The 9,550-nt window shown below is 35.0% G+C and overlaps 1 protein-coding gene across 2 annotated transcripts; it reads left to right on the plus strand.

The window, feature by feature from the left end:
- Positions 1 to 1,025: 1,025 nt before the first annotated feature.
- Positions 1,026 to 7,185, plus strand: LOC121441273 (odorant-binding protein-like). 2 transcript variants are annotated; one of them, XM_041642414.1, is made up of 7 exons: positions 1,026 to 1,113; positions 1,533 to 1,672; positions 2,566 to 2,636; positions 5,140 to 5,250; positions 5,915 to 6,016; positions 6,304 to 6,333; positions 6,955 to 7,088. In XM_041642414.1, the coding sequence occupies exons 1-6, from the start codon at positions 1,057 to 1,059 to the stop codon at positions 6,321 to 6,323; spliced, it is 501 nt and encodes a 166-aa protein (XP_041498348.1). In that variant the 5' UTR covers positions 1,026 to 1,056; the 3' UTR covers positions 6,324 to 6,333; positions 6,955 to 7,088. The 2 variants fall into 2 exon arrangements, with proteins under 2 accessions (XP_041498348.1, XP_041498347.1); XM_041642413.1 differs by lacking the exon at positions 6,304 to 6,333 and having other exon boundaries at positions 6,955 to 7,185.
- The last annotated feature ends 2,365 nt before the right edge of the window (positions 7,186 to 9,550 follow it).

Below are 9,550 nucleotides of genomic sequence, written 5' to 3' on the forward strand. Positions count from 1 at the left end.
GCAACTAATTTTTTATAAATATGTCATAGGAAATTATGAGTTTTCAACAAAAAATACTAAATTCTAACTGTAGGTTATTCTGTGTGTCAGAGAGGGAAGTCCCAGAGGATAAACAGGTACTCCAGAGTCCTGATATTCTTGGTTGTTCCTAGAAATGGATAACAAGATCCTATGGCTAGGCACAAAACCGACCTTGGATTTGACGTGTAAAGAAATCAACTGGGCAGGGATGGCCCTTGCTTTAGGATTCGTAATAATATTTTGAGCAGAGTCTATTTGCACATTTTGGAGGTTTTTTGAATGCCATTTTTGTACAGACTGTTTCACTTGATTTCATTTCTTTTGATTAATGATACCAGTATTCATTGTCAGGAGACATCTAGCAGCATTTTTTTCTATTAGTTAAACAGTTAAACATTGGCGATATCTCTTGAAGCTCTGTGTTATAACAGTTGAGTTCAGTGGGCTAGACGAAAAAAAGGACTCAACATATGGAAAGACTTAAAGATAGCACAGGACATATCAATACCTGTATACAAAATCCTTCTTTAGCGTTACAAACTTATCTTCTAACAGTGTGGTTGCTTTGGCTCATATAGTCCAGTCTACAGTTTTAAATTAATTTAACTGCACTGTAGTATGCTTAGATTCAGAATGTATTTTAAAGCACATGCCACGGTTTTAAATGAATCCTATATGACATATGCATATTCATTGTGACCTTTACCCGCCAGTATAGTTCTGGAAGCAAAATGTTTGCTTAAATGTTCTCACAGGGAGAGTTATTTATTTTATTTTTACAAGAATGTTCAATTAATCATCCGAACAGAACCTGACCTTTAGTCTAATTGTATTAGTTTAGGAATATGAGATCACAAACCGTTCAAGAGGGTCAAGGTAGAAATACTGGACAGATCCAAGTTGTTGTGGCACAGAACCATTGGTTAATTCCATGAAACTCCCTTTAACTAACTGTATAAAAAAGCTTTGTCAGTTCAGTTCCTTCACAAATATTCTACTTTGAGCTTCTGCAGAAGAGCAAAGGCTGGTACCACCATGGTAAAGTTTCTGCTGCTGGCTTTGGCATTTGGTCTGGCTCGTGCTCATGTTGAGGTAAATTCATTTGGTCTGTGAACAGGTTTGATGTTCTTCAACAGCATGTTTTTGTGGATGTGATGTGTCTTTCAGTTTGTCCATGCAAGTCCATATTCATTTCTGACTTTCACTCATGTGCACTTTTTCAATCAGATTTTTCTAAGATGAAACAAATGAACAAGGAAACTATGGGTTGAATTTCAGAGCTTAAGAGGCGAGCACATGAGTAATTCCAAAAGGTCTCATGTACCAAATGCTATGTAAATTGAGTCATCATATTACCCTGTGTTATTCTACATCCCTAGAAACATAATTTTTTAACTAATAAAGAAAATATTATTGATTTATGTTTCTAGTTATTTTATGTATTCCCAAGGACTGGGATCATAGGTTTGATACCAACTCACATTCTAATGTCCTTTGCTGTTTTTTTTCAGATTGATGGAAACTGGGTTACTGTTGCCATTGCTGCTGACAATGTGAAAAAGATAGAGGAAGAAGGACCTCTGAGAATCTACCTTCGTGAACTTACTTGTAATGAGTCATGTGATAGATTGGAATTGACATTTTATATCAAGTAAGCAAAATGTCAACCATGTAAACTTAGAAGACTATTTACATTTTACAGATTTCATCTTGTTAAATTTATAGGCCAATGTTCTGTTTCTGGTCATGAAATTGAAGGTCTTGTTGTCAGAAATGTGATTATGTTATTCCATAATGGGTTAGCTCTGGACACAACACAGAAATTAGATATTGTGTCCAGTTCCTTTAATGTTTCCTTAGAAATTCTCCAGGTTGGAGGCCTGTGCTTGAATTTCAGGCTTTAATATTATATGCAGGAGATTCTAAGAATATCATTTATATTAATTTAAAAGTATGTGTGAGCATTTGGTTCAAAGACACACATGTTATGTTATTCAGTCAATAATGTCATAAAAGTCTTCTACACCCATCTTTGATAAATCTAATTTGTAAAGTACTGTATCTGATGCTCTAGATTCAGAGATTCTCTCTCTGCCATCTGGATGACAATGTTCAATGAATGAGTGCATAACACCATAAGAACTTCAAATGCTTTAAATCATTCCGATACTCTAGATACAATTATAAGATTTAGGTTACAAATAAAATCACTTAAAACACAAGCACATATTTCAATGTACTTATTGTTGGACTAAAACAAGAGAATTAACATTAAAAATCATACTCAGTGAATAGTCAAATCAGATAAGGAAGAAATCACAGCCTTCATAGGACTTGTTAAAATTGACTCAAAATAAGTCATGTACATAATTACAAACAGAATGATATTTTCTAAACAAGAATTAGGAAAACTGAGGTAAGCACAGATACTTCTCTTTCAGCTCTGTACACTGTTCATCAGGTTCACTATAATACTTGGAGGTTGTTAATACTAATTACAATGTTATAAAGCATAAAGAATCGTTACTCTGTTTAATTTTTTAGGGCAAATGGTCAATGTACAAAGACCAAAGTCACTGGGAACAGGCAAGAAGATGGCAAGTACAATGCTCAGTGTAAGTATGGGATTTGGGAGCTTTCTCTGAACAAAAGCATTGTGGGTGTGCACATACAAGCTGACACTTCAGCCACCCATAGGTACATAAATCTAGAACCATTTTGGTTACTTTGAAATTTATCAACCCTTCCAACCAACTGAGATATGGTACAAAGTCAGAGTACATTGTAGGTCTTCTGAAGTTTACATGGAGAAGAACACTATTACCTGAAGATGTGAGTAATGCTAACAAAACATCTCCAAATAGGTTCCTGCATGAAAATTTACTTCTAGATAAAATCCAGTGTCTTTTCTTTCATACAGTATCTTGGTTGTTATTGGACTGGCCTGACACTCACTAATTAGTCTCTCATGCCCCAAACATATTTGCAAACTTATTGCCTCAGGCTATCAAGTACTCATATTGTAGGCCTTTTCCATCAACCTGGATTAATAGAGGATTAAAATTAACAGTACCATTTTAAAGATTCCTTTTCTCATATTTTGTTAAGATCATAACATTTAGATCGTTGGATGATAACCTCAATTTTGCAAAGCAGTTAGGGGAAAGTCTGTTTAAAAATTTCAGACTGACTCAATTTTTAAAAATTGCTAAACTAATAGCAACATTGTTCACTTGAATTATAACTGGTGTGCCTTTTGGTTTGATCTTAAATGAATGGAGTGCACATTCTTCTGGAAAGTCTATTATTTCCTAAACTTTACATGGATATTAAAAAGCAGTCCTGTAATTGAAAATATCCAGATCCCAAAATACTTTTATTTCCTTGTGAACAACTTTTATCATTTAATCAGTGTCAGTAAGTATAAATTTCAGACTCTCTCTCTTTCACACAAACACACACATACACACACATACATACACACCTGGAGAGAGATGGAGAGAAAGGTATATGTACATAGAACACTCACACACAGAGACAGACGCATATACACTATGAATGTCTAATAAATTTGACATGTTAATTCTTATAGCTTTTCCATCAATAGTCATACAAGATGAAAACTTTTGTGTCTATTTCTCATTACTACAGTCTTTTTTTTTGGAACTATGGGTTTTTATTTTTATTTTTTTTCTTGAAAATTCTTTTTTTTATTGAGAAAAGGAGAAAAAAAACAAGTTTCCACCTCCTCCCAGCCTCCCATTTCCCTCCCCCTCCTCCCCCCCCCTACGCCCCCTCCTCCCACCCTTCTCCCCCTCCCCCCACTCCTTTCCCCCTCCCTCTCCAGTCCAAAGAGCAGTCAGGGTTTTCTGCCCTGTGGTAAGACCTAGGACCTCCCACCTCCGTCCATATCTAGGAAGGTGAACATCCAAACTGGCTGGGCTCCCACAAAGCCATCACATTACGTAGGATCAAACCCCCGTGCCATTGTCCTTTGCGTCTCATCAGCCCTCATAGTTCGCCATGTTCAGAGAGTCCAGTTTTATCCCATGCTTTTTCAGTCACAGTCCAGCTGGTCTTGGTGAGCTCTCAATAGATCAGCTCCACTGTCTCAGTGGGTGGGTGCACCCCTCGTGTTCCCGACTTCTTTGCTCATGTTCTCCCTCCTTCTGCTCCTCATTGGGACTTTGGGAGCTCAGTCCAGTGCTCCAGTGTGGGTCTCTGTCTCTATCTCCATCCATCACCAGATGAAGGTTCTATGATGATATGCAAGATATTCGTCAGTGTTGCTCAAGGATAGGGTCATTTCAGGTTCCCTATTCTCAACTGCCCAAGGAACTAACTGGGGACCTCAGCTTGGGCACCTGGGAGCCCCTCTAGGGTCAGGTCTCTTGCCAACCCTAAAGTGGTTCCCTTAACTAAGAATTGTGGTTCCGTGCTCCCCTGTCCAACCTTCCTTTATCCCAATCCTCCTGCTTTCCCAAGGCCCGACCTCCTTCCCTTCTAACTTTTCTCTCCCCATCTCCCCTTACCCCCAACCCACCCCACCCCAAGATCCCAATTTTCTCCCCGGCAATTTTGTCTACTTCCCTTAGCCAAGAGGATAACTATATGTTTTTCCTTGGGTTCCCCTTCTTACTTAGCGTCTTTAGATTCACCTATTGTAGACTCCGTGACCCTTATTTATGGCTAGAAACCAATTATGAGTGAGTACATCCTACTACAGTCTCTTTTGCGTATATATTTATTTGCTCACCATGTATTACCATGGTATGACACCAAAGTTTTATACTTTTGGGAAATTGATAAGTGATCTTTTAGATCTGGTTGAAAGGGGAAGGAATACCCAACAGAGTGATCTCATAGGTCTTGACATGATGAATTCAGAGAAAAAGGAAAGTATCTGTACCTAGGATTCATTGTCAGGTCAAAAGAGTGTTATGATGGGATGGGCAAAATTAATTACTATAGGAATATCTTCGCACACATTTGTCATATGATAATGAATCAGAGGTGATTGATAGAGTTGCAGTATATAATAACGTTTAGTCAACAAGTGACATCAAACAAAGTAAAAAGATGAGGGACACTCATTTTGAATTGTTTCTGTTATTGCAGTTGAAGGTGACAATACATTTGGACCTGTGTATATAACACCAGAGTTTACAATCTTTGCCAATCAGAATGTGGATAGAACTGGCCAGACTACAAACATGATTTATGTTTATGGTAAGAATAGTAGTGGGTTTTTTTTTAAATAGTAACAAAATTATCATCCAGCAAATAAGGATTAAGTCAGATTCACCCTCCAAATACAGTACCATGGTATTTCCAAACTCCCATGCACTAAATAACAATCTGATTGCTTTGTGGACCAACTTTTAAATTATATTGTAATTTGAGTATCACGGTCATTGAAGATTTGGGGTGATGAGTGAGGTCATTGGAAGTGTTTATGTTCATATTTCCTCACAGGAGAAAGGGAAAACATTTTTTTTTCAAAAGTTCAAACCATTTTGAGTGTCTTTTGAAAAAGTGTGTACTAAATTAAAACATAAACTCTAGGTTATAGACTTGGAAGAAATGTGAGAATTCCATTGACAGGCATCCATGACTCTCTAGGGTCATGTTTTTGAAAGTGGGTAGGATTGAGATGAGTGCACTCTCTAGAGAAGTTTTTTTTTTTTTGATATCATGGAATACTGAAAAGTGATGTCATACCACCATTTAGACTTTATTAAATGTGTTCATGGAATTTGGGGAAAATTATTATTGCCTGTATTGACCCACCCAGGATAGATGAAATTGGAGTAGTTGGGATACCAAGGAAGCAATGTAATTTCTGAAGAATTCTACTGAACCTATCTTTAACATTGTCAATTATACAATATAGGAAAAGGTCAATCTTTGACTCCTGAACAATATGAAAAAATTGAGGAATTTGCTAAGGTCCAGAACATTCCAAGAGAAAACATTCAAGATGTTCTGGCTACAGGTAACCTCAGTGTTTATTATTATGGCCATAGCATTTCTAAATACATAGATACATATTTATTCATATATATATATTGATTTACATTCATAAATATATAAGTATATAAACATACTTAGTCTATCTATCTATCTGTTTATCTATCTAGTCATTAAGTTTCTGATTTGGAATAAATCTAGTCATATGCAATCTTTCAGTTGCTTTTTCCAGAAATAATCCTTGTGGAGCTGTTCTAATATTCATATGAGAACATTTATGTCACTCCTTACCCCATACATGTTCTTTTACAGATAATTGTCCTAAAAAATGACCTTCTTTAGGTGAGTAGAAACAAAAGCATTGACTAGCCATCTTGATATTTCAATAGATCTGTGTTTATTACATAAAAAATAGAAAAAGTATGTTACAAAGGAAAAAATGAACTCAAATTAGGCAAAATTAAGATAGAATATTAATTGTCTTTTAAGGCTGAATATCATATAGTTACAGAAATGAATGATGGAATATGTTTATTTATAAATCAGTATGAAGGACTTTTATATTGTTCAGAATTGCTAAAATTTTTATATTGAGGACTATTCCATCAATTTAATGTATCTTGTATTTGACAAATAATTCTTTCTTTATGACTGTGGGCTATTATTTGTCACTGTTTTCTACATGTATTATTTGTAAAATAATGTTGATGTTTTCAGAATATTCTTTGAACCCTCTCAATATAAATTTTCATGTATGTCACAGAATGTCATTATTCTCTGTTGAAAGTACTCCTATAGAATCCCAAGTGCAAGGTATTGGTGACTTCTAGGAAAGGAATTGTTTATGTACAATCCATTCTCTATACTCTGTTTTGTTATATTTAAATTTGCATTCATACATTCTCAAGGACAAATACTATTCTGTTCAATCATATTTTAATTTTTGCTTTTATGTCTGCACAGATGACAACACGATGAGAATTATGCATCATATTCTCTTGGGCATGAAATCAGTATTACATATAAATCACCATTTCTTTTTAAATGAATTTTCCCCTCACCTGTGAAGTCTGGATAAAACATACCGAATTGCTGACTTACCTTTTCCTTCCCTTCTAATTATCTATGATCTCTTTTTACTTTTTGAATGATTAAATAAAACATTTCAAAGAGCAATAAAGATGTTTTGTAAAGGATCTCATCCAGAAACATGTGTATGTTCACTAAACTAATTAAAATAAGTACTCTGGTGTAACAACTGATATCTGTATTACTAAAACCTATTGAAATAACTAGAAATGTCACAATTATTGGTGAAAGATGGACACAGGCACTACACAAGTGAATTGTATGTTCTGCTTTATGTTTAATTTTAGCTGAAAATTATAATTTGCAGTTGAATGATCCTTATACACTAAAAGATTTCACAGAACAAACTTTTGGGATCTATCCCCATGTTCCACATTATTTAAAAGAGAGGATGAAATAATGTTTTTAAAACTATATCTGAGAAGATTATCTTTTGTTAAAAGATGTCAGTAAGCAAATGAATCAGGATATGCTTAAATGGTGTACGTATGTATGAGTCATTCTCCTTGAAGAATAAATTCCTGAAAATGATCTTCCAATACAAAATCCTGCAAATATCCATGTGTTTATTACAACTTTTTTTTATGTAACAATGATTCCTTAGAGTATAGTTTGCTGTCAAAATAGGAAAGGCAGATGCAATCTTCTCTGTGGGCTTGTAACAAAGAAAAAAAGATATTAGTGTTGCTCCATTCAACTTCCTGAAGTCTAAAGATATAACAAAATCAAAGTACTCTCAATATTTATGACCAACATATTTTAATATTAAACAATGATGTTGGATGGAGGCCACTTGTTTCCTGGCTGCTCAGCCCCTGAAAGAATCACACAGGAACTATATTATTTTAACCACTGCTTGGCCCAGTAGCTCTAACTTCTTTTTTGCTAACTCTTACATTTTAATTTAACCCATCTCCATTAATCTGTGAATCACCATGAGGTTGTAGCCTACCATGAAAGTTTCAGTACATCTGGTTCTGCAGCAGCTACATGACTTCTCTCTATGTCCTTTGTTCTCCTAGCACTCAGGCTAGCTTTCCATGCCTACCTATGCTCTTCCCTGCTATATGTCCAAAACATTTTCTCATCGATGCTACAAAGGTAAATCCCACAACACTTCCCCATTTCTGTTTAAATACAAAGGAATATTTTAACTTTAACATAGTAAAACTACATATTAACCAAACAAGTATCAAGAAAGAATTACAGTTACAATATTTATATCTATTTTACTTTTCATCATAACTAAGGCAAACTATAAATATAATTGTCTATTCTTCCACTCCTCAAAGATTCCGGTAGAATATAATATTACCTAAGTAAACAGAAAGTACATTGGAAGCAACAGCCAAAACTCCAGGATTGACAGAGACATCTTGCTGCCAGGACAGTAACTCAAAGTTCTTCTGTACCTTTGGGGCATCCATTTTCAGTCTACAGGCCCATAGTATCCAGCAGACTTTTCCATGAAGCAGAAAATTTCAAAGATAGTTTCTCCTATATTGGCAGTTTCTTAGTCCCTTTCTTCTGTGTCCTGCAGAATATCTGGCAGACTCTTTCATGTAGAAGGAACCCCAAAAGATCATCTCACCTTTATGCAAGTTCAGCGGCCATTTCTCTGTGGGTCCTGCATGTCAAGTTCATTAAGCAGTCCAGGCAAGAGCAGTTTCTTACTCAAATGGCTAGCCAATTCCATAAGGAACCTCTTTGATGTCCATCTTCCTCTTAAAGTAGTTGGTGTTGTCAGGAGCAGATGTGTCTCACTGACATTAAAAGTTTTAAGTTCTTAAAAGATTTTAAATGCCATATTCTGAAGGTCTCTGAAAGACTTAAAGAATACCAATTTAACTGAAATATATCTCTATATATTTAGAAAACCTAACTAACATGACAACAAGCATGACTATATTTCTTAATAATGCATTATATTTTAAAATGAGCTGCACAAACACAATACCATAACCAAGAGCAGAAATATACATATAACAAAATTGACCTTAAGTTTGTATCAATAAACCAAGATCCATAACAATGCAAATCTCTATGGCATACACCCCTTTAAATATAAAAGAACATTTATAAACTGTATTTGGGACTATGGGCATAGTTATTCTCCAAACTGCTTCCTGTTATTTATTGGGTAATTTTTGAGGGTTGTTGAAAGCAACCTTTCGGGTGGTCTTGGTCCATCAAACCATATTAGTCTGAATGTAATCCACAGGTTCTCTTTCTCTGTGGAAACAAAAATGAACCTCTTTTCTAAAGCAACATATCATTAGATTCAAATTTTGAATTCAAGATACCTTTGAAATATATATGTTGGATTATCTTAGCAGTCTCCAGAATCAAATGTCTCTCTGCAGTCAAAAAATTCAAAGATAACACAATAATATATGTAATCCAGACTCTCTGTGAATTTTCCAATTTACATGACTTGTTTTTATGCTATTACTTTTTCTACACATTTAAT

The sequence above is a fragment of the Microtus oregoni genome, unplaced genomic scaffold, assembly GCF_018167655.1.
Source record: "Microtus oregoni isolate MIOR12 unplaced genomic scaffold, Mior012 000074F_007, whole genome shotgun sequence".
In the NCBI taxonomy this organism is placed as follows: domain Eukaryota; kingdom Metazoa; phylum Chordata; class Mammalia; order Rodentia; family Cricetidae; genus Microtus; species Microtus oregoni.

Bases quoted from the DNA above. Each gene is read 5' to 3' on its own strand.
- LOC121441273 (XM_041642413.1), top strand. From the start codon at position 1,057: ATGGTAAAGTTTCTGCTGCTGGCTTTGGCATTTGGTCTGGCTCGTGCT. The intron at 1,114-1,532 runs GTAAATTCATTT...GTTTTTTTTCAG, and splicing joins TGGCTCGTGCTCATGTTGAG to ATTGATGGAAACTGGGTTAC. The intron at 2,637-5,139 runs GTAAGTATGGGA...CTGTTATTGCAG, and splicing joins TGGCAAGTACAATGCTCAGT to TTGAAGGTGACAATACATTT.